The 26360-nt window shown below is 38.5% G+C and overlaps 1 protein-coding gene across 9 annotated transcripts in view; it reads right to left on the reverse strand.

Annotated features, from left to right (window-relative positions):
* adgrb1a (adhesion G protein-coupled receptor B1a) overlaps positions 1-26360 on the reverse strand; it is a 240299-nt gene that overhangs the window by 182212 nt on the left and 31727 nt on the right. For all 9 annotated transcript variants that reach the window (XM_016670626.1, XM_007550410.2, XM_016670629.1 and 6 more), the window contains exon 2: positions 3343-4281. In XM_016670626.1, the coding sequence (XP_016526112.1) occupies positions 3343-4075 (733 nt within the window). In that variant the 5' untranslated portion in view covers positions 4076-4281. The remainder of the gene's footprint in view (positions 1-3342; positions 4282-26360) is intronic.

Genomic DNA, 26360 nt, shown 5'->3' on the forward strand with positions numbered 1-26360 from the left:
TATTTCTAAATGTCCAGACCTCCAGGAGGAGCTGGCTTGTAATTGTTTTGGTGTCAAATAAAGATGTGATAAACAACATAGGTAAAAAAGTTTAATTTCACTAATAATGTAGAATAGACAGGATAAACTCTGACTGTTACGTTATAGCTTTATAAATCTTAATTTATATATATAAATATAAAGCACAATTTGTTGCAAACTACATATGAGTCAATATTATAAAACACAATACTTAGAAGCAACGCAACAAGAGTATCATTTATCTATAGTACAATAAAATTTGAAACAATGTTCCCAACAGACTCTTAATGCTTTAAACCCAATAAAAATGTTTAAAGGTTTTGTCAAGATGACTGAACTGACTGTAAATGTTTGTCTGGGATGTGTTTGTATGTGAACAGGCACAATTCTATCATAAGAAAAGGTATGGGGGGAAGAGGGACATCTGCACATATTTATTTTTGATAGATTTCTGGACTGCAAAAATAATAATAAAACAACTCAACTTTTTATGGTGCTTTTTTATGATGCAAAACATTTAAATTTCACTAAAATCATAAACAGAAGAAGCCTCTTAGAGAGCAGTCTGTTTTCCGTAGATCAGCATATGATATTTCATATGGAACGAAGTCATAGGAAGCTGGAAGCTGACGCCCATGGCAGTGTGTTTGTGTGAAATCTTGTTTGATTCCTTCTGTAAAGGTCAAGACTCAGATAGTTCCTGTGCTTTGTGTTAAATTGTAGCTGAATGTTCTTCAAAATTACATAAGCTCTTAGGCAACTTGTGACCCTGCAAAATACCTGCAGTCTTTGTTTATATCATTTGGATCAAACACATTCTGATCTTCTCACATTCCTCCGACCCATTCTTTGGAACACTGTCCTGCTGTTCAAAACAACAAACAAAAGTTTCTATCTCTGAGCAAAATGTCTTAAGATGACTTTACACTCATATTAGTATATATCATCAGAGATCTCATTAATTCATTAACCTTGACTCTTTGAATGTCAGGACATTCCAAAATTAGCATGGTAAGCAGCATTACTCTCACCTTAAAGGTTAAAGATCTTATACAGTAAAGAATGGGATGATGTTTCAGAGAGTTATGAGTGCTCATAATTGGCCAGATACTCATTTGATGAATTAAGATGATAAATTTCACTTTCAGTTTCAACCATCCCATATCGCCATGTGAGTGAAACATCTGCATAGCAGAGCTTAATTTTATATGTGTGAAATTAACCTGTGCTGTTACTCGGTAATTGCTATTTAATTTCTTAAAATGTTATTTATTAAATTTTATTGATAAGTTATGAGACTCATTTGATTCTGGAGTTTTGAACATCAAAGTCATTTAAAGCAGCTGGTGGTTCAATTTTTCAGACTTTCACATCTATGATATTAATTTTCCTGAAAAGTAATGATTAATGCTAATCGTGTGAAAATGGACGTTTTGATGTATAACCAGTCCATTAACCACCCAGAGCTGTGCACCCTCTGCCTCACTAAATAATAGGTGATGTGCATCAAATGTGGAAATCTGACTTGACACATCCAGCTGACAAAGGATGTCAGGCTGAATAGCAGCACTTTTCTGAATTACTGTGCCCACTTAAGGCACTGTGACTTTCAACCATTACACATAACACATAAAGAAACTATCAGGTTTCTATTTCTATTCAGGTATATGCTGGACCAGACATTCCTCCATCCATATGCAAAACATACATTCAAGGCAAAACCCTTATCTACAATCCATCGATCTTAGTCAAACCCATTTCACCTCACACCACTCTCCCTCTTAGCTCTGTGAGCCTCTTCACCTTTAATTCTTTCATCCCCTTTCTGTCTGGGCACTCTGGATCTCCTGTCTTCATTCATTGCTCACAACAGACACCTTTCTAGTCCCATTTGTTGCTGCACAGAAGCCTTAAATTGTTGGCTCCCTGCCCTTTTTTTCATTCACAACCCATTTCCTCTCTGCAGCCTTTTGTTTGTCTTTTTCAACCAATTTAATCCATCCCATCACCCATCCAGGCCAATATTCCAAAAACAGTAGGCTTTTACCTTGGACTGCAATAGACGTTTTGTCTGCGTGGGCAGAAGCACAAGGAGGCAGAAAAGCTATAAAGTGTCCTTTGATTTTTATCCCTTCATAAGCAAATGGTGAATGGTATACTTCTATACCATTTTAACTTTCACACCTTAAGGCACAAACAGCCCACACCCTGCTGTTGAGCACCATAAGCAGGATTACATAAGTGTGATAACTACTGCAGAGGAGGCAGAGGTAGCAAGGGGATATTGGGTTCTTTGGAGACTGGAGGTGGATAAGGCAGGAGATACCCAGTACAACATCTTGCTTGGTTGGCTTCCCATGACTGGCTCAGTATCAGCCCACCATCAGCCTGGGGAGGGAGAGATGGAGAGGCAGTGATGGTAGGACAGATAAGAAGGAGGCAGAAGAGGAGGAAGAGAGGGAAAAAGACCAAGGGAAAAAATGTGAGATAGATGCTGGAAAAGGTTAAGGGGAGAGAGGGGAGCCAAGAAATGTTTTATCCCTCTGGCCAAAGTCCTGACAAAGCAAGGATAGAGATGTCAGGCCACATCCTGTCCACAGAGGGAGAGGGAAGGGAGTCAGGATCAAGCAACAGACAATTAGACTACAAACCACGAACCCTTAGCCTAATGTGTTTGTGCCTTTATTCTTATCTAGCTTGTTCTTTTGTCTCTATTTACATCACTCGAGCCCCAGCCCCCTACCCCCAGTCTGTGTTGAGCATCCTCACATCTATCCAATATCAGCACTTGAGTCTCCTCAGTTTCCCAAAGCTTCCCTGAGGCCGATCAAGTGTCACTTGTTGGACTGCAAAGGAACCAAATACGCTGCAGACACTGCAAGGTTACTGAGCTCGCTTCCATCAGAGGAAACCTTAAACCTCCCATTTGTCTCTTTCTGGCCCTCTTTCTCCCAATTGCTGCCAGAGCACCCCTATGTGCTTCTGAGGCAATGTCACACTACTGTCCTCACTTTTCACAAATCATACACATTTCCCCTGCATTGATGGCCACTGAAGATACCATTTTTCAGACACCTTGCTGAGAGCATGCTAAACAGTGATGCTGACCTTCCAAGGGCAGACAAAAACAAAAATCTCTTTTCTCTGCAGTTTCTTGGCAGAAAACTATTTTCTACCCTATTGTTTAGAGGAGAAGCAGAGATAATTGTTAATCTCAGCATTTCAGTGATTTTCAAAGGCCGAGCAGTCGATCCACAAACAATGATGTGATTTCTACTGACACTTTTTATTTTAAACTGCGATAAAATGAACACTACTCACCATTTATTTCCACATCTTTTCCACTCTCTTTCACGCTGGGCAAACAGTTTTCCAAGTAAACTCCATTGTGATAACAACTATCACCCAGACTGAGCTGTGGAGGCTTGTCCCAGCACAAGCAGGGGGTCTGCATTATGCCACAGGGTCTGTTGGATGTGCTGGAGGCCAAGCAGTCTTCCAGCCACTGGCAGAGCATCTGACAGGCCGCCATGCTTGGATTGCGCTTCCCCACCACCAGGTACTCGGTTTTGAAATCCTCATCACCGTTTTGGATGGCCATGCCTGCCCGAGGAGGTCCTTTCCTCATCTGCAGGAACTGTTTTCCAGCCTCCAGGAAGGCCACAGGAACAGAGGAGTCACACAGCCTCACAATCTCATCAAAACTCTCCATGCCCAGGTAGGTACGCGTGGTCTCCAGGAAGGAGTCATACTGGAAGGTCCGCAGTTGAAACGGCTGGCAGCCCCCTGTGGGTTTGGTCACCTTGATGAATGTTGTGTACCGTCGTGGATCTGGGTTCTGTAGGGTCCAGGAACAAGGCACAGTGGGGAACACTGATGATGACAAAAAGAACCCAAAGAAGCGGTTCTGAACTAAGGTGGAGCAGGAGTCGGACTCAGGGCCTGAGGGGGCGGCATGGTAGCAACCGCCCATCAGTAAAAAAGTGGCACAAAATGATAGCAGTGCTGGAAAAGGCCATCCTGAATGACCAGCAATGAGACAAAGGTTTTTCATGGTTTCCAGTTGAAGGAAAGGAGGCAGTTCCACAGGCAGGGTCAATGGGGTCTGGTTCCTGGTGAGTCACTTCCCCAGTTTCCCAGAAAACAAATGTATAGAAATGGAGAAGGGGACGGGAAGAGGGTGACGAAAGTGAAGAAATCTGGTTCTTCTCAAAGATAAAGTGATACGCCCATAGCTGCAACCCTGAGGTTTGCAGGAACCTGTGAAAAGGGAAAGACAAGATACAGATTAGATTTAGGATCTGATCAGAAAACAGAACAGGATTACACTGATTCTGTTTATCCTCACATAGAAAATCCCTATCACCACACATTGTTTGTGTGGTTTTCTCAGAACAACTGCCATGACTGAAGCTCTGCAGCTCTGCAGAACAGAACCAGTTAGAATCCAGGCAGATGGAAGCAGGGAGCTGGCAGTTTAATGGAGTTTTTCTTCATTATGCAAATTCAGATTGGTCTTTTCCTGAGAGACGACAGCTTTTCCTCACATGCCTGTTCCCACGCCTCATATGGCAGCAAAATAATTTGTCCAATTAGAAGACTATTAATTACAAAAATGCAACAGCTGCAACCATTCATTACTGCTCTTATTCTGCTGTGATCAGGATTCTTTGTTTTTGCTTTATTAAACCCCCAAAATCAGCTGATGCCTTAGGAGTATTTCAACAACAAATGATGTATATTCTTATGGTGGTCTGATGTTTTCAATAAACATTACAAAATATATTTGGTAGAATTTTGTATTATTTCAATCAAAGAGGCTCGGTTGAAATATGAATTAGCTTAGAAAAGGAAAACAATTCAAACTTATTTTTTCTGCTTTCCTAACAAGTCTATTTGTATTTTGGGAGAAAAAAAAATTCAGCTTAATGATTCCAACTGGTTCAATTTAGAGAAAAAAAACCCCCAATAATCTTAAATGGTTGTATTTTTCAAGAAATAAACAGCAATGTAATTTTCATGCTTAGACAATAACATTAGGTGACAAAGTCTCTGGGAAGTGACATGCAGTTTGTTAATTTGCATGTTCTACATGTAGTAAATGTACATACAACACTACAAGTAATCCTAATTCATACATTGCACTCTACCATTAAACTGAAAGAAGAAAACAAGCTCATTAATATGACATTGAAAATCTTCAAGATGCTCTGTCATGTTCACCTGATCACACATTATAATCTCCAAACAGTGACACATGTTTTCTCTGGCGTTTCTGGTAGAAACGCCAGAGAAAAATCCAACCTTTAACTTGAGTTTGTGCAGTTCAGCAAGATCAAAATTAAAATGTGAGCATTTCAAAAAACAATTTCTGCTGACATAGAAAGGACAAAAACGTAAAACAACAGACCTCATGCCTGTTGTTAAGCATAGGCATGAGGTCCTAATCCTATGACAATAATCCTATTGTCATAGGATTATTTTGTCATCTCTTCAAAGAGGATGTCTGATGATGTGGGCCTGGTGCTCTTGTTAGAGTACAGGTCAGATCTGCTGTGTTTTTCTATCTCCTCCTGTGCAGATATATGCAGACAGTCATTGGATGTCCACAATGTCCAGAATTCAATGCTTCACTCTACATAATAAAGCAAACAAACCTGATTTATTTAGTATGAGTCTGGAACATAATGTTATGGAATTAGTCAAACAGGTGGTTTTCCCATTGTTTTTATTATTTGTTGTTACATCATTATCACATCACATAATGCTTCTTTCAGCATCATAGGATTAATGTCACTAATCTGCAGTAAATGAGAGCTGTGAATGCTTTGGCATTGTTGTAGACGAGGGAAGAATGAATTCTTTTATTTCCATTATTTGCAATGGAGGAAATTCCTAATTCATATTTTCAGGATACAAACCGACAGTTTAGACAAAAATAAATACACATTTCAATTTATACTAATGATGATTAATTCCATAAAAATATAACTTTTTCATAACTGCAGTTTTTTAAGTAATAGAGTTCTTCAAATAAAAACAACATTATGAACTTATAATTATTGTCTTACTTAGAGCAAAGCTAATTGAGCAGCAATTTGGTACAAAATAAAATACTAAAAGTGTATGTCTTATGTATTGCTTCGCAATAGTCCACACATTATTTGCTGAAAAAGTTGGATTCTGGGACAAGTCTCTGTTAATCAGAGTGTTTAACCCCTTAACTCTCACCCTGAAAAATCACCAAAAATGGCTGCTGTTAAATCAGCTGCTGTTCTTGAACAATTTAGAGTACATGCAAAAGCTTGGTCTCTTAATGAAGATGAAAAGCTAAATTTTCTATTTTTGCAGTCAAATATGCTTTAACTGTAAGTAGTTTGTACCTCTTATGTTTGTAACACAAAAGAAATAGAAAAGTTTTGCTTCACCCAGATTTTTCATTTTTTCAATACATTCAACATTGAGTGTTGAATGTATTGACTGGAAAATACCATAAATTTGTAGAATAAAGTTTTCTGCTTGTGGATTTCAAGATTGATCAAAATAGCACAAAAAAGAAATGCCATTTTGGAAGTTTATTTATGAGGATGTACAGATGTTGTCCAAGTGTCCCATTTGGAGTCTCCCAATAGCACACTTGGACAACACCTGAAATACAAACTTCAAATGACTTCAACGACTCAGTGCTTCAATATACAACCATCAATGAAGGCTCAAATGAAAAGATAATGACCAGATGAATCCTCTGGCAGACACAACTTTACTGATAATGGAAATTATTTATAATTATATAAACAAAATAGCATATCTGGGGGCAGGAGAGGTTAGCATACAGTCAGACCTCCTCCCCGTTCTTGCAATATGCTGTCCGTCCCCGTCCCCCCCATCCGTCCGTCCATTCGTCCGTCTGTTTCCCCCCACCCCCAGCACTCTAATGGTATGCTGTTAGCTATTGTACTGAATGTGTGGCAAAGTTAAAAATTTTATGTCAAGATATGACAATCAAAAACACCAGCTTTGCAAGAATCCAGAACACAAACCCTCAACACAGTGATGTCAGAAAGATAGGGGGTGGAGGACAGTGTCTCCATCTGAACAACAGAGCCTCTGAGCCTGTCTTTAAATTAACTGACCATGCTCTTTGTGAGATAGAAATGACTGCAGAATTTTCAAAAGCTTTTCAAATACTCTGGCAAAGTCGCAATATCCAATATCATTAATGACGAAATATTTTTCCTTCCACTTCATTGAGTCATCATTTCAACTTGGCCTGACTCATGTTCCGTCTTATCCCACCTCACTTCATCTGCCCTCATTCTGACTGCTCAATAATTTCTACCAGTGCAGAAAAAAGGACCAGGAAGCACTTTGTTGGCTTCATCATCAGAACACAAGCAGTAAGTGATGCTTTAGTAGAAGACTGAGGGGTTTGATTTTGTTGCCTTTTAAGAATAAAGTCACAAATACCACATTGTTCGACACTGATAGTTTTTCCCCCAGAATTCTGACACAATTTTTAAATGTATTAAAATTATTTTGTCATCTCTTCAAAGAGATATAGTTTATTGTGTCAACTCTTAAGCTGGGTGTATTGATACGCTCCTATTACTAAGTACTGAATTATAGTTCTCTGCAATAGAACATGATGAAGAGAACCTACAGTTTAGCATTAAGACTCCATAATTTAGACAAATGTAGCAGTGGAACAGGAAGAGACAGACGGCTTGGTTACTATCATCAGTTTGACTACCAGATATCTGTTTATTTAATAGGGAAATCACGTCAACGTATCTTTATTGGAACACATTTTTGTACAAAGCCATTCTTGTTTAGTTTACCTTCTCAAGAGCAGGTTTTATCAAAAAGCCATTATGCTTTAAATTTTCTTGCACCACATTTTAGGTTAACTGAGTTTTAACCAGCTTTCTCTGTCTGAACAAATATGAGCTCATTAGAATGTTTTGTGAAATATGTCTCTTCTCAATATACTTAGAAAAACATATTAAATAGAAAAAAACAAATCAAATATTGTGGTTTGAAAATCTTCCCTTTTTTGTTTTAGCTCAAATGATCATCAAGAGATTAAAATGGACCAGTTGCCACATCCAGCAGCCCAAGGAGCAAAAAAAACCCATGTAAACACACCCAACATGCTCCCAGCGAGTCAGTCACAACAATGGCTCAATCACAGCGAAACAACAGGCCCCAAACTGAGACGTACAGAGAGACACAGAGACAAAAAGAACACTGATGAGAAAATAATAGAGTCACATGGCATATCACTTGTCACATCAACAGCACAAGGATTACTGGCTGATTAGCATTGTAGCTCAGGGATCTGATACAGAGCTGCTGCGCTGCGGCACAAACAAAACCAGACATGCCTGACAGACACGTACTTCTCTAAACATGTCAGTTATCCCTTCTCATTGTTCTTTCACTCACATTCCAATGTGCCAATGATAATATTCACATTTACTGATAGCTATTGATCATGCAGACCAATAAGATGAGGGGAGCGATGACAAATGACAACTGATCTTCACAAATGAAATCTGTGAAGATCAGTCTGACATAAACTGACATTTTTCTGTCCAATCAGAGGCTTTATTTCAGCATTCCATTTCACTCCAGACACATGATCAACTTTATTCACTACACCCCTTTGCAGTTTTTCTTAAATGGCTCTCCTAATCATTATTACAATTTCCAAATGTCCATGAGTGAAGTAGTTATGAATAGTTGTGATCACTATGTGTTCTTGTGTAGACAAACAAGTGGATAAAAATGGTTTGGCAGCTAATTATAGAACACCACCAATCTCTGTCTTTATATGCAGTTTGTTTTGAACCAATCCGTGGACAGAAGTGTTAAAACTAAGCATGTTAGCCCATAAATTAAACACCATACCAATGCTGATGAACTGGTTCAATAAATTCCCAAAACAGCAGGAAAGAATCCTCTCCACTACATTTCATGATTTCTCTGTTCCTGCCATGTTTCATGCTGCAGCTCTTCTCTACTCCTCCTGACTCTGCTGGCTGCTGATTGCTTCCACTTGTTTTCTGCCTTCATAAACTTCTGCTCTGCACTTGGTGCAAAATTGTTTGTTGTCAACCTTTGTCACAGCCATCAAGCATTCTTTTCCAAGTTCCTATTCCAATTTTCTGACTTTTGACGAGTCATGGCATAGTTACTTTGAAAAATTTACTTATTTACTTAACTGACTACTTAATTTTAAAAGTAACTTAATTAGATCACAACTTACTTTATAAGGCAGAAAGAAAACTTTCAGATGTCCCAGGGATGATAAAAAAATGTTTTTCAAAGTGACAGTAATTGTTTCTTAAATGACATAATGAATCATAAACAGATAAATTATGGAACTTTGCAGTGATACACCTAAGCTTAAATGTCTTTATTCAATATAACATTACAGTGGTGTTGTGATGTATCTGATCTGATCCAGCCTCCAGTCAGATTCATTATTTAACATTTACACAATAGAAAATATATTGAGCACTGGGTGCTGCTACTGTAATCTCATTATATAATTAAATGTTTTGTTTTTGATTGAGCTGATCACCTGCTGTAATACATAGCATAAAATTATACACAACTAAGGTAGAGCATTGAAAATGCTGATATATTGTGTCTGCAAAAAACTGAGGAAGAACTGCTGACACATCAGCATTGAAAACAAATGTTCAATTTCTGCCAAATACAGTGTATCCCACCCACTAACAGGTTTTCTAATGTAGAGATAATTAGTGCTTTCACCTGTTAGTGGTTGTAATGTTATGGCTGACTGCCATGAAATGTATGAACATAAGTAGTACCCAGGTATGCAGGTGCAACAAATGTAATATGTGTAATTATCTTTATCACAATACTTCTTTGTGTTCCTGAAAGCTGGACAATCTCCATACATTTCTTTACAAGATGTCCAACAATCAAGAGATGAAGCAGCTACTTTGGCATTTTGCCACCAGCAATGAAGCAACAAACCAACTCAAATCCAGTAACATTAATTTTTTTTTAAAAGTGGCTCCTTAGATTAAAGCTGAACAAACATATTTGTCCCATGTCTTCTTTTGCTGAGGACATTCCTTTACTGAAATGACAAGGAATAAATGTCAGAGCTGCATATCCTACATAAAAACCGGCCACAGAAATCATTCAGACTATCATGCAAGATTTCAGAGGTGAGTGGAAAGTAAAGTTGCAGTCTGCAGCATCTGAGGACATTACTAAGAGCTGCTTCAACATCGGCATGTACAATGGCAAAATGACTTGCACACATTCTGTGCTCCACACACATTGGAGAAGTGTGTAAAATCAACTTGATTGCAATGTCCTGTACTGTGAAATCTTCTATCACTGGTGCAGTTTTATTTTCAAGCAGGTGAAGCAGAACACACGACTGAGCTGAAGCAGTTGTGTGAAGAGAGCAGAAAAATATTTAGGAATAATTCTGGATGGTCAGTGAAACTTTAGGAGCCATGTTGATAAAATCAGCAAAACTGTTAGATCAAACATAAACTGTTTTAAAATGATTAGAAATTGTCTAACACTTTACTGTGCAAAGGGTTTGTTTTTTAACTCTATGATCCTCTCACATCTGTCTTATGGAGCTACTGTCTGGTCACAGACCAGTCAAACTCAAACCATTAGAAAGTCTCTATAATTAGGCCTGAAAGGTTTTAGTACCCAGCCAATCAAAAGCCAATCAGATTCCATCTCTGTAACATTATGGCTAAATCCGGCATTCTGGACTTTTCTAATTTTATAAGTCATAATCTTTCAAAACTGATTTTTAAATGGTTAAACGGACTTGTGCCTAAACCATTAAGCAATTGTGTACAGAAATTGCAGGGCAGCAATAGATCTACCAGAGCAGCTTTACATATTTATTGTAAGGTTCCATTCAATAGAACCACTTTTGCTCAAAGTGCTCTGTCTGTGAGAGGATCTGTAATTTGGAACTCACTTCCTGCCAATTTAAAGTCTGTTACCAGTTTTAACATGTTCAAAAAACAAACAAAACTTTGGTTATGTCAAAAACAGAACTGTATCCATACTTAATGTTTTTTTATGTTTCATTGTTTTATATGCATGACTGTGTATATGTTGTCAACATCATGTTGCATTATTTTAAATGATAATTATTTCACTTTCTACTAGTTTCTAGATGTACTTTTTAAAAGTCCATATAAGAACAATGCTGTGAATTAACTTTAGCTATAATTTCTATGATGCAAACATGGGACTGCTGTTCTGTTCAGTTTGTCTATGTCGATGTGTGTCTTTCCCTATCAAATAAATATAAATTAATTGATTGTCTTTGTGAAACTGTTTAAGTTTTATAACATCAGCGTTGTCTGCATGGAGGCATGATACACTGCTAAATATATCAACATTGTTTCCTGTCATTAAAACACAACTGGCCACCAGTGTTGATGATGATGATGTACCACTTGTCTCCCCAAAACATTTCTAGTATTTTCTGACCAACATGTTTGATACTGGCAACATCTATTATTTTTTAGAGGGAAGATTGTAAAGAAGAAATCATGTTGATCGATAGGTATTTCACTCTTTTACTAGATGGTTAATGACAATACAAGTCATACCTTTTCTACTGTGAATGTTGACACAAACAACACAAACTAGAAATCAGATAGCTGACTACCACAAGTCTTGTGAATCTTTTTTTAAATTGTTCATTCTACCAGGCCTAAGAAAATTCAAGATTTCCACCGTTTTGACACTTCATTTGCATAAGTTTTCAAAAATATAAATCTACCTTGAAAAGCTTAAAACCACCAGGAAGACAGCCTCCTCTGTTTATGACTGGGTTCAGATAATTAACACTAGGCCTCTTCTAACACCATCAAGGTTGTTGATGTCTCGAACCCTTCCTTAGAGCAGTGTAGCAGCATGGTAAAGAAATGGACAGATGTTGGTGATAGGTAATTTCTCAATCTATATAAAAAGAGCCACAGACAACGTTACTTAGTTCTCAATTCTTGCAAATTCTTGCAAGAATTGAGAAGGTACAGTTACCCCGGCATTTCTGCCAGCCTGGTGCCGGCATGGCAGAAGCCAGTCTGGCTTCCACCGGCACTTCACCATGCATTCTGCCACTCTGCTGCAGAACATGTATTTTTATTAGCAGGGAAAAGGAAGGGAATGGAATGTGGGAAGGTTATCGTGACAGAAGGGGGGCTACTCTGATAACAAGGAAAGGGGGAAAACAGAACTAAATTCTAAACACAGACAGTTTTACAACTAGGAATATCACAGGAAGATCTCTTCTTGCACACAGTTTAACAAATTCCTCTTCTCTAGCTTAAGAGAGAACAAAATGAAAAACAGCTTAGTAGTATATAAAACTAAAACTACTTATGTAAGAAAGATAACAAACATAATAATTCTAACACTTGGCAGTCACATGTCACAGTCCTGATGAAAATCCGTCTGTCAAACAGAAAAATAGGGACATCTGACCCAAGGCCAGCTGTTGAAATGTGAATGCAGAGACTAAAGCTGGGGCAGATGGGGGCAGCAGTAGTATCTTCATCATATACAATGAAGAAACCTGAAGGACTATAATGAAGACATGATTTATTATAAGGAGAGGATAAATCATAAACACCAGGAGAAATTCAAATGAAAAAGTTACATGCACAATTGTGTATAGTGTTCATTGTGAAGGAATACTGACAGGAAATGGCCTATCTTAGCCTGAATGCAATTCTACAAAGCAAACTTTTCTTTTCTTGATAGTGTCTTTAGTCCAAAATAAGTGTTTTCATATGTAAATTCTGTAAAGTTGGGCTGGATATTAATATCTCAGCAAGCATTAGGGATAACAGAGGGCTCTTTTCTCAGCAAAATGCTGCCATTTCTGCACATCTGCACCCATATGAGTACAAGAAAACCTGCAATGCTCTGAAATTAAACAGATAATTATCTGTCTCTGCTGATGAATGTGTTTACTGTGGTAAATGTCAAAGGCTTTCTAATAAGCATAAGGAAGAGATTTCACATCCCACAACCCCCTAAACACACAGACATACACACACACAGACACACACAAACATGTTCACTATTATTCAAATTATTTAATTATTGTTTTATTGTATCCCTACAGAGTTCTAAAATCACTTTCTATTTTATTTTCAGGGGGTGTTTTTTGGCACTGGTGGCCGTTGTTCGCAGGAATCAGACAGGAAACTGGGGGGAAAAACAGAACAGCAAAGGTCCAAAGAACCTGGATGGCTGGGTTGTCTCTGTATGCAAAGTCTACCACAAAACAGGTACCACCCTTTGAAAAGACTGTCAAAATAGCAAAAATCAGCATAAGATTGATTAAGAGTCCTTCAAGTCAAGAATCTCTCTAAAGTTTTAACAGTTATATTTTCTTTCCTGTCCTCTTTGCCTGAACCAGCCCTCCGTCCATCTCCAGTGTGTCCTTGGTGCGGGTCAGAGGGCCTGATGTTACATGTAAGTCTTGGTTCTTCCCACTCTGGCTTTACTTTCAGTAAAAGGAATTCTTTAATCTGTAACTACATTTTAGCAATTTCTGATATTTTACTAACATAAATAGTAAGCAGTTCCATTTCTAGGTTTGAGTAAAGTCTGAACCTTTGTTGTATTTTTTATTGTATTTTTTAGGTTGTATTATAATAACCACCATTGTACTTTTGTTCACTTTCAAAATCTCTCTGTTTCATGCTTGTAATTCACTTTTAAAAACCTAAACATGTCTTATGAGTGAATGTTATCATGCATTGCTGAGTAATGCAGAGCCAGGTACTGCAGGTGTCAGTTCTGTCATGAAATCAGTTTGGTTTGTGATTTCATTTGCTGGAAGAAATCCCAGTAGCATTGTTTACGATATTTTACCAGCTGCCCTGCAGTCGCTTGTTCTTCATTTTAAGGCACTGATCAGTCAGAAACTAGAACTACAATCCATCTAACGCTCCCCATAGGTTTACTGCAGTAGTTTCAGACTGAAGGTTTTCAGTAGCAACTTTTGCAATGAAAGCTATTATTCTGACTTTGCTTTCATTAAACATCTAAGCAAAATTGTGAAATGTGTTAATCTGAATTTATTATGTCCAGCATTTGGATTGGAATTAAATATATTTTACTTCTAGCATGAACTTCCAAAATCTCTTTCAGACTGCAGCAGAGTGGGGCATTCAGAGAAGAGACGGCTCACTATCGTTTTGACTTAAAAGGCAATTGCTTCATTGCATGTCAGTCTAGTCTATCAAATTTGTTAAGGTGTCTTGGTCTAGATAAATGTGTGGGACGGAGAGAGCATTCAACCAACAGTGTTATCCTCCCTGAGCTGCTAGTGGAGCAGAAAAATTGTGATGCTGTCAGTGTTCATCAGTCAAAGCCCAGAGCGCAGGCTGCAGACAGCAAACAGCAAACAGACGTCAGCACTGTTTCCAACACTTGAGCTCATAAAACCCCAGGAGTGTAGTTGAACATGGCTATTATTAGGTTAACTGTACAGACTGTTTATTCTGTCAGCTAAATGCTGCTCTGTCCACCAGTTAGAGAAACAAAGCAGAAGTATGGTGACAGAGCAGTCACTCCAACAGACCATGGATTTGTTCCAGTGGATGCAGGCCTGAACACGACCGTCACTGGATTTCACTGAGATGAGAATTTGCAACATATGCAACCCTGGATTATAGTGTTGCTGCATAAAGAGAGCAGATCACAAGCAGTTTGACAAACACATTAAGATTCTCACATCTAACACTTGTGCAGTCAAGCTCTGCTCACAGCCATGACAAAAGGCAAAGCAAGATTAGAGTCAAGATGCATGTGGCGCTGCATGTGTGTGTGTTATCTTCCCCTCCTAATGCCCATATCTCTCAGTGGGGATGATACTGATGGCAATGTGATGGTCCTTTTTTTTCCACTTGCGCCATAAGTCTCTGCATAATGGCCACTTTGTTCTACAACCTAATCGCATTAATATGAAAGCCAATTGCTTTGGATGGCAAATCAAATCAAGCCAGATTGCATTCAAATGAAAATGAGTTAATCAGAAAAGCTATGTGTTTGCACAAAGGAAACGGGATTAAAACTGAAGGAGAACGTCATATACAACTGACTGCATTTAAATGCTGCTCCATCCAGCTGTAAAATACACTTTGCTCAAACCTTTGAAAGCCTTCAGAACGCAAACCCATTGTGTTTGTGTCAGACAGATTAAAAACACATTCTCTGTTGTTTTTTTTTCTGTCATTACATTATGCAGTCACAGAAAGCAAATAAAACTTGAATTTGCTTAAACCTGCACTGATTAATTTTTTTAAGCAGCAGCACACTCCTACTGCAGCCCTCATCTAGTGACAGTGTTCAGCGTTTCACCAGAGGATGTTCAGTTTTGATTATAAATCTCTCTGAAAGATGTTCCAATAATTGGTACAATTGCATCTCCCCCCATACTGATGACCTACTGTGCAGGCACAGCAGGGGACAATCATGTATAATTAAACCTTATAGTGTCTGCTATAGTGCTCATTTACATCTCCTTTCCTGGTTGGAGACAGATGTAAAAACAGCATCCTCAGAAGGGAAAACATGAAGCCAGTCCACATGTGCCAAAAACCGACTTTACTCCAAAGGCAAGCCAGGAGCACACATAAACATGTTTACAGGGCAGCAGACGTCTGCTTTGTGTCAACATAAAATGTTATAATAATAAAATCTATTAAAGTGCACTGGTGTATAAAATGTTGTCCTTTGATCACTATAGCCACTAGAAACCATCTTTGCTCATCACTGCTGGATTCAAAAACCCAAAATGGCAATGGCCTTCCAGTCTAAAAGCTTCACAATAGGAGTATATGTGTTGGTGTAAACATGGCAGATTACATTGCTGGAATTACATCACTGGTTTTTGGTGACAAATATTAAAAAAGAATTTGGGAATAGTTATGCCAGCCTGCAAGTAAAAGATCAACACTACAAAGTTCAAACATTTTGTGGAACCAATGACCTCACGTTGACGGCAACTGCTTGTAATGCACTGATGCAAACACAAGGTGGCGGTAATTTAATATAAAGAGAACAAAATGACACTTAAAAACTATTTTCTACATCAGATTCCCACACTTTACCAGCTTCAAACTTCCCACAGTTTAGTTATTTTTAGTGAATATACTGAATGATACATTTTGTATTAAAATCTTGAAAACACTTAAATAAAATGTCATACTTTTTCATAATTTCCTATTCAGCAAAAATTGGAATATAGCTCGCTCTATAAAGACTTAAGCTGAAAACATAAACTGTCAGGGTTTGCAAGTACTTGGAATCTTAATCCCAGCAGTTTATCAAGAAGAATAACATTCGAAAACCAAAGTCAAGAAGGACAACTTCTCCATATGAAACTGCTTTAAAAGAGTAGCAGAACTCAAATGATTTCCAGTTTCTTCCACAACCAGATCTTCCCTGTCCAGTTTCCTGGTTTCTCACTATTTCATCATATCAGTAGAGGTTAACACCTGGCTAATTTTTGTTGTCACCAAATCCGACTAGCTCCAGTTGTGCACTTTATTTTTTTCCAGAAGAGTTTTTTCTTTTCTTTTTTTTTTAACAGAAGTCATCATAAGAGTGTCGCCTAATCTGAAAGCTGGTACATGCATAGTATATAAAGTATATGCATAGTTCAGTGTGTCTGTAGTCTACAGAGGAAAATACTTCCTCTGTAGACGCTTCTTCTGTTACCAATTCAATTCTGTTTATTTACTGAATTGAGGTATTTCCAGTTGCTGAATACAGACTTATTTTATCTGCAGCATCCTCTGCTGTTTAAACTAATAACTACAACAATTCAACTGTTCTCAAGCAAATGTTTGAAAATGCTTGTCATGGTCAAATGCTCAACTGCTATGTAAATTCATAAATGTGCCTGCAAAAGCAGGATCCAGAATGGAAACCCAAAAGAGAAAAAATGGAAAAGCTGAGTGGGAAAAAAAAGATAAATCTGCAGCCAGATGTTGCCAAATGTGCAGAAATCATAAATATTTGCTATAAGCTCAACTTCTGCAGTAATAGATGAGAAACAGGAGCATGAAGTCAAGAAGGAAGAGAGACAGAGTGAAGAGGGATGATGATGTGGTAAACTGTCAGCCAGCATTAGCAAAACAGTGAGGGAGGCAGGGAGTGTGTGCCAAAAATAAGGTCCTAAAACCAGAATTTGTGCTTTCTAACTTCTTTCTGATTCTAATTAAAGTAAAATGAGAATGAAGTTCTCATTTTACTTCATTCTGCTGGTAGAACTATATTAAGCTAGGTTATATGATTTTATGTGGCAAAGCCTCCTGAGTGAAAAAGGTTTGAAATGGATCCGATTCAACAAACAGCATCATGCAGCTTAGACTTAAACTGTGCATCAAATTCACTACATCATAAACTAATAATATTTAACAAACATGCTAATATAAAACAAACACAACAGTAACATTTCTGTGTGGTAGCATTGGTATTTATCAGTAACACAACCTTAAACCAGCCAATCTCATAGTTAGTGGCACCAATGAATTGACACAAAATATTTGTTAGAACTAAAACATAAATAGTATCTGTGCACATATCTGTACAATTTATGCTTTAGTTGTAACAAACTGCATTAGTTTTGTTTCATAAAGAGTTTCATAACTCCTCTCACAGTTTTGTGTTTGTTGTTTACTATCTCAATATGGTTGATCCCCACCTATTCACAGTTCAGTATTTGCAGATTTTGTGAGTTAATACAAATTACAAAATATTCATGGAAAATTCAGACTTTTCTACAGAACATATCTAAAAGATTTAAAAGAAAATGCAGGTGATTTTTGTTACACCTTTCCCTTTTGGAAAAACTATTACTACTAGGCTTGAAAACAGATTTAAGGAAGTGACAACAATGTGATTTCCTCAATGGATTATTCAATGTGGGTGGTGGACAATAAATAAAAAAGAAACAGCCAAATGCAGACGTTCCTTCTTCTGTAGCAGAATTTCAGGTTAATAGACATTAAAACCCAAATAAAGCAAAGTCACTGCAAGAATGGAACATTAGTCTTGGATGAGTGTTCAAAACGTTCTTTGCTGTTGACAGCATGCCTCTCACTGACCTTCAGTGGTCCAATGCTGCATTTCTTCAGTCGCTATGAAAAGTGAGTTTTCACTCAGCAAACGAGGAGATGAAAATGTATGCTACCCGTTCATCATTAACAGTTTACGTGACTAAATTGACATGATGTGTGTGTTTATGCCAGATGCATTTTACTAATCACTTTCCAGTGGAAACATATGCACAATTATCCACACATGCAGACACACTCACACACTGATAATGTGTGAGAGAAACAGTCAGTGTGAAAATGATCTCAGAGGATGAAGTGGTCACACCCCAGACACAAAGACACCTTTGTGATGCTTCTTAATAATAGTCATTGCAGATGATGTGTTTCATCAGAACCACAACAACATATCTTATGTTTTAATAGAATTCTTTTTATTCAAAATAACAATAAATTAGTTGGAATGATGTTGGGTTGCATTAATTAGTCCTCCTTTTCAGGGCTGGCCCAAACCTTCATGGGGCCCTAAGCCAAATGTGGCTTTGGGGCCCTCTAGTTCTGCTAATAATGTGGATTGGCTGCAATCAACAGTCAGATTATTGGATCATTTACACACCTACTATAAACTTATTGAATCTCTGACAGTGCTGTTTACATTATATCCTATATGCAGGTATCATAAAGGATACATTTATCGGCCAGTCGATTTCTGGGCACCAATTTCCTTAATTTAGGGGGATTGGTGATCAGCCGATACTTACATGAAGCCAATCTTATCCCCTGATCTTATCTCAGCAAAGGTTTAAAAATCAGCCATTGTCCTCTTTTGCTCTGCAGAGATAGGCTTGACTGACAGACCGGCCACCAGGTCATGTTTGCACGTTTACAATTAACTACAGTGAAAATGGATGGACAGATGGATGGACAATGATGGATCATTGTGTTTTTAATCATGCCCTCACATTTAAAGATTTTCCAGTTAGATTTTTTGTAATCAATATGGCAAACAGTAATGCTGCACTCAAACTCAAAATTTAGTTCTGTCTAGTTCACCTTCAATATAATATTCAAATAATCACAGCAAACTATTCTCTAGATGTTATTTCAGGATTACTATATCTTTAGTTTTATTGTAAAATCAAGCAGTTTTTTTTATTATTTACTGGTGCAAATATACTGTAAAACACAAAATTTGTTTAACCAAGTATTTGTCTAATTTCTAGAGCAAATATCTTAGTCCACTTGAAATTATACAAAACAAACTTGTCACTAACTGTTCATCAAGAAATATTAAGTTATCTTGGATATAAGCTTGTAATAGGTTGTGCTGAAGATGTCTTTGCTGGTTGATGGCTGTCTTCTGGGCTGTGGGTGGATGGACCTGACTGGGCTTTCAGTTTCCTTCTGACAGTCGTGCTGTTGGAGCTACCTCACTAGTCTTGAGCTGCTGTCTGTCTGAACTGAGCAATCAGGGATAGAAGTCAGGAAGGTGACCAAGAACCTGATGGTCACTCTGTCAGAACTTCAGTCAGTCAGAGCCTCTGTGGAGGGAGGAGAAACAGCTGAGTAGCAACAATCCTATGATAATAACTATAAACACTTAGCAAAGAGGATAAGCATAGAAGTACATTTAGCAGAATCTTAAAAGTAGTTTTCAGCACAAAAAAAACTCAAGAGTCACAAAAGTCCCAATATACAAAAGTTTATTTATTTATAAGCAGCGGTTCTTAATTATTTTCTTTCACGCCACATGAACACATTTTTCATCCCCAACCGCTATTTATATATTCATCTGTACTCACCACTTGATAATTGAATTCTTTATTCAATTATCAAAGCTGATTAATAAAATGAGCTACAACTACTTAAAAATTAATTTGCTTCAACTTTTATTATTGTTTCAAGTATTAAACCAACGTCCACCAAACGCTCGCCTTGAGCCGATCAAGCGCTGTGGCTTTTACACTTGACACATTTGTGAAGCATTCTATGAAAATTAGCCTTCATGAAGCTTTGGCGCAAATTCAATCTGGAAGACTCTTTAGCCTCACCTACCTCATCAATCAGCGCCTCCCTCTCATCACCCTGGACCTATCAGCGCTGGATCAAGCCACGTCATGGCCAATCATCGATCAAGCTCCAGTTGATAAGGACCTTCATCCATGGCCTCCTCCGCTTACCAGCTGCGATCAAGCCCTTATTCTCCGTATCTTAAATCCATCCTTTCAAGCTCATTTCTTCTAGCCTTGTACGGCCTACTCTGCCTGGCTGAATTCTCCATCCCCGATAATTTTTTTGTCTCCTCTCGAGATCTAGCAGTCTCAGATCTCGAGTTTCACCCCGATTTCTACAGCTTATCCCTCAAACATTCCAAGTCTAAAGGCGTGTGGACTATCAGTCTAGCCCGTATCAGCGGCCCGTTCTGCCCCTTCCGCGCTATGTTCATATTTTCTCTTTCAAGACGCAAGTTAAACCCCCCTACTGGGCCCCTGTTCGTCACTCCTGAGGGCTATCCCATGTCCGCTATCTGGTTCGTTAAACATTTGAGGCTGCTTCTAGTCGCATGCAATTTCCCGCCCAGTCAGTTCTTGGGCCACTCTTTTAGAATAGGGACTGCCACATCTGCAACCGCACAGGGCATTTCTGCAACGACTCTCCAACAGCTCAGACGGTGGTCGTCTTCAGCTTTTTCTGCATATATTCATCCAGACCTTGCCTCCGTACTCGCAGCTCAATGTTCTCAGTGCCTAGGTAAGCACTGTGCACTAACTGGTGGTGGTTGGTCAACCTCGTAATCGCTCACCCATCCATTAAGTGTTTCGTTAGCCAATTTCCTTTCCTTTTCATTCTCATTTCAGGTTCCACCTGTCTTCGCATACTCTGACCAGCATCCCATGAGTTGACTTACTTCACCCCTTAGTTCTAGCAACCTACAAGTATTCCTTTCTTCTGGCCCATCACTTTCTCATCCCCCCCCTGAACCAGCGCCGCACAGTCGAGCTGACGTCTCACCATGTTAAAGTGTCACCCCATAGCTTCACAGGCCCCCACCTTACATTATCCCATCACCCATGCCCCACATGTCCCAACTGGCCTTCATCTACCAGCATCAGTTCCCGTAAACTATTATGCCCTACACATCCCCAGCTAGCCTTCATCTAACAGCTTCTCGTCATCAAACGATTCACGGCATACCCCGCTAGCCTTCATCTACCAGCATCTCACCATTTTACGCCCTACTCGTCCCCAGCTGGCCTTCATCTACCAGCTTCTCACCATCAAATGATTCACTGCATCCCCCACTGGCCTTCATCTCCCAGCACCTCACCATTTAATGCCTCACTAGTCCCCAGCTGGCCTTCATCTACCAGCTTCTCACCATCAAACACTTCACGGCGTCCCCCGCTGGCCTTCATCTACCAGCATCTCGCCATCAAAAGCTTCACGGCGTCCCCCGCTGACCTTCAACTCCCAGCACCTCACCATTTAATGCCCCACTAGTTCCCAGCTGGCCTTCATCTACCAGCTTCTCACCATCAAATGCTTCACGGCATCCCCACTGGCCTTCATCTACCAGCTTCTCACCATCAAACGCTTCACGGTGTCCCCCGCTGGCCTTCATCTACCAGCACCTTACCATTTAACACCCACACATTCCCTGCTGGCCTTCATCCACCAGCATCCCACCATTTTACGCCTTGCACCAGGTACGTGCAGAGGGAGAGGCTGGGGGTGCTTGAGCACCTGCCCCTTTTGCTCCTTGCCCTCAAGTGCCCTTTTGGTCAATTTTTTGTTTGTTTGTTTGTTTTGTTTTATTATTTTCTAAGCCCTCTTCTGACACATAAAAACATGTACTAAAATTATTTAGCTTTTTGTTTTTTTTTGTTTTTTGTACAACATAATAAGCCCTCGGTCACCTCGTTACCTTTGACCTTTTGCCCGTGACGCATGATGCATTTGCCTCTCGTGCAGTGAGATAAGGCGGCTAACTAAAAGTAAAATAAAATAAGGTGGCTAACTGCGGAGCTCAACGTAGCGAACGTTCCAGATTACAGAACAGTTTTTGGTGAATTAAAAAAAAACATTTTTGGTGAATAAAGTGGAGTACACTTGCTACTTGTCAGATGACGGAAAACGTTGAAGTATCGTTTCTGCTTCAGCACCGAGTCGCGGTTTAAGCAGAGAGGTAATGAAATACAACAGACACTGACAGGCCTCTGCATCTGCCTTTCTCTGAAGAACTACTGAGCGGGAGGAGACAGCCAGGTGAGGAAAAACTGTTCTTATCTATCAATTCAGTATTTTTATTATTAAAAATAACATTAGGCTGTTGTTGTACGATTAGCTAGGTGCTAGCTAACGACTTTGCTAGCAAAGCTAGATAACAAAAAAGCGTCTTCCCAGTATCATTAATGATAGCAGTCATTTTTCAGTATTCCTTATGCAATAGGGGCACATTGCCCATCCAAAACCGATCATGTCCATAATGGATATATGTCTTCTAATTTCCTTTGCTGCATAATGTACATTTAATTTATTCTGGCGTTAGGTAAATGTGTCTTGAAGTTGAATAGCACTTAGATAAAAGTCCAACAAGGATATTCATATAGAATTAAAAATAACTCACCCTGAATGTATGTAATAAAAGTGTCAATAATGAAGGGGAAAAAACTCAATCCAGACTTTAAGTAAGTTTAGGGTCTGGTTCGCAGAGTATGAAGTTAATTTTTTCCCCAATTATTCAATGAAAAACAAACTAACCACAGTTAAGTAAAATAAAATTGTAATCAAAACTTTTGGAATTGTAATGATTTCTTTTTTAAAAACAAAACATTTTGTTTAAAAAACTTTTTTTAAAATTAAACAACTATTTTTTGTCTCATGAACTCAAAAAGTTATTTGCCAAACATAAACTTTTATTTGCACACATCAGAAATCTTTTGTTGTGATTTTGGGTCCTGCCCATGACGTCATGTGAGAATCACAAGCAAAACTTTGAGTCACAAACAAAAACTTAGAATATCAAGAAAAGATTTCTGACATGCACAAATAAGTTTGTTTTGCAAATAAGTTTTTCACTTCATGAGACAAAATGTGTGTCTCATAACACACATTTTAATTTTTAAAGTTTTTTTTAAGCAAAACTCAGTAGGCTTTTCTCATGGTGACATGCATTAACAATTCAGTTTTTGCTTTTGTTTTTTTTTCTGCGGTTCCACGTTAAAGTTTGATGCAACTCTGCTTTCCTGAATGGACCATCTTCATCTCCACTGCAGCAACCAGGCAGCTCTTTTTTTATAGATTACAGTCCACTAAAAGGTTGCATTGTGCCCTTGTTTATATTTTTAATAGTGTAATTCTGTAAAGACAAAATATGTCTGGTGGTCTAGCTCTGATTTACATATCTTGCTAAATAAATATTGAATATTGCAATACTTTCCTATAACAAAATAGACCTGCAGAAAGAAATTACTAATAAAATATCTTACATATGCATAGTTGTATGCTCTATATAGAGATTTTCCTTGGCTTTGATTGTATATCTTACAATTTTGTAATTTATCATTGTCTATTAAACTCTGAAAGCTGTGTGGCTTTGTTAATATTCTGTCCTAGAATGCGGTTAGATGTGCCCCATTTTTAAAAAATTTTTTTTGGAGCACCTGCCCCTTTAGTGGTCTCTGCACAGCCCTGCCTTGCACTGTCCCCTGCTGGCCTTCATCTACCAGCACCTCACTATTAACGCCCACATGTTCCCTGCCGGCCTTCATCTACCAGCACCCCTCTATTCTACGCCCTTTGGCGTCCCCTGCCAGCCTCCATCTACCAGCATCCTATCATCCACGCCTTGCGGCGTCCCATTTTGGCCCATTTCTATCCCATTCCTTATCGTGGCCCTAGTCAATCTCTTCTTCACAACTCCTCACTGACACCTTCACCGTCTCATCGCCTCCTCCGGTCCCTTAAATTCCATCCCGCAAACCCTGTATAATGTACCTCTCCTACCCAGGCTTCGGCCCCAGCCTCAGTCCTGACTTTGGGGGAATACATTCCTATGCCGCATCAGGAATGTTTATCAAGCTTACCGAAGTTCCGGCTCGACGTCCTCGGCCGGGGCCTAAACGCCAAAGGACTTTATTGTTTACTTGTCATTAAACTTTTTTAATCGGTTTGTCTCTCTGTTTGAGTCTCTCCAGATTGAAATAGAGGAATAATATAAATTCCGGTACAGTCAAACCCTCTCGTAAAAGTAACGTCCAGATAGACCATGAAAGGTTATGCACGCGATCCGCGCCGAGATAAAAAAATAAAAATAAAAAAAGGAAGGGGTGTGTGATGCGGGGTGGAAGCATTTTTAGACTGAAAACAGATCAGTGTGGCCAACAGCGCCAGATTTCCCCTCGCCCCATTAAACACGTAAATCTAACCAACCTCCTCTGATTTAATTTTGACCGTCACAAACTTCTCCGTCTATTCTCAGCTCTGCATACCCATGTGCCCAGGGTAGATGACTTCTTATAGCCTACCAAGGTAGAACCGGCAGCCTGTTTAATTTGAGCCGTTCCTGTCTCTGCACCCCTTCTTCCCATTCCCTGGCATATTTTTAAGTACATTATTAATAAACAACAATAACAGCAAATTGATAGAAAAAAAATAATCCTTACCTGATACAACTTTGAGAAAACTGGGATTGCCAACGTAAATTCACAACGAAAGGGACTTCAAACTTGGAAAGTGGTGGGCTCACGACTGTTGTCTTCGGATGATCCATACTAATCCGGTTTAAACTGTTTTTTCTTTTCGTGCAGTTTTATTGTTGCATTACTATTAAAGTACTTTAATATAATCAAAGTACTTTGATTAAATTAATTTATCTAAGGTGTAATTACAATAGCTAAAAATTTAACTTATACCAGGTGAGTCTTTCTCACCTGGTATAAGTTAACAAAGCTGTGTGTTGATAAGAAATTCTGGCTGAGGACCGGTACTGGTACCAGGATGATTCTGAGCCTTCAAATAATTTTAATATGAGAAGTTTCACATAACTTAGAAGTTGATGTAAAAATAATCTTTGTTTTAGCCAATAATGTATCAACAGCAAACAGCATATCGCCAACTACAGCTTAGATTAACTCGTTGATGCAGTTGCATCAATGAGTTAATCTAAACTAATATTTGACATTGTTAGATAATGTCAAATATTGGTTTTAATTATTGTTATCAAACACGCCATTTTGAAGCAAAAAAATAAAAAACAAAAAATTCAGAAACAAATAAGGCCAACCACCAGAATCAACTAATTTAAAGTTAAAACCCAGTTTCACACAAACACAAAGATTCTAGCTTAAATGTTTGGGTCGGGAATCAAACTTGGAAACTATGAGTGGACAATATTAGGATCAGCATAACGGTGTGCTGCTCTGCCACTGAGCCCCATGATGCCTCACAGATACCAATTTCCCATGAGTATGACTACCAAAGAACTAAACTATGAGTGTGAGGAAAAGCTAACAGTGGAGTCACAGTGCTTGTGTACGTGTGTGTGTCTTTGAGGAAGAGATTTTCAGCGTATCTTGACACCATTACGCGTCAAAGCACTTGTGGCAGCATGAAGAAGTCTGTGAGGACAAAGCTGTGTGTTGAGAAGCAATTCTGGCTGAATTCTTCCTTAGACTATTCAAATGTTAAAATCAGTTTTTTTACAGCTTGTCTTCCTGGGGTTTTGAAATGCTTCTATCTATTTAGATAGAGAATGAATGACAGCAAGGAACTCGAAGTTGATGGAAGATGCCTAACGGACACAATCACACTTCAAAAACTGCTCTTTTAATGAAGATGGAATCTCACAACAACTCATAAATCCTTATTTTGTTTAGAGAAGAATTGCAATGGACAAACTGGCTGTGTGAAATTGATATTTGCTTATTGAAAACTGACTTTGTCATCTTACATATAGGTATTAAACCTTAAATTTATCAACCTAAATTACAATCAGATTATTGATTGCTTAACCTCGTGAGAACCGAAGAAAAAAAGTGTCTTCCAATTTCTGTTTTGTTTTGTGATTTCCTGTCTATTTAGGCCAAAATGAACACCTTAGCATTTTATGTTTTTAAAATATTTTTTTTATTAAAATTTTACAGTATGTCCATTGTAGTGGACGTCAGGACTATTTCAGTCTAAATTATGACAGAATTAAGAAAAATGGAAAATTGTACAGATAATTGTTTAATA

This window comes from Poecilia formosa, unplaced genomic scaffold (assembly GCF_000485575.1).
Source record: "Poecilia formosa unplaced genomic scaffold, Poecilia_formosa-5.1.2 Scaffold36, whole genome shotgun sequence".
NCBI lineage: Eukaryota > Metazoa > Chordata > Actinopteri > Cyprinodontiformes > Poeciliidae > Poecilia > Poecilia formosa.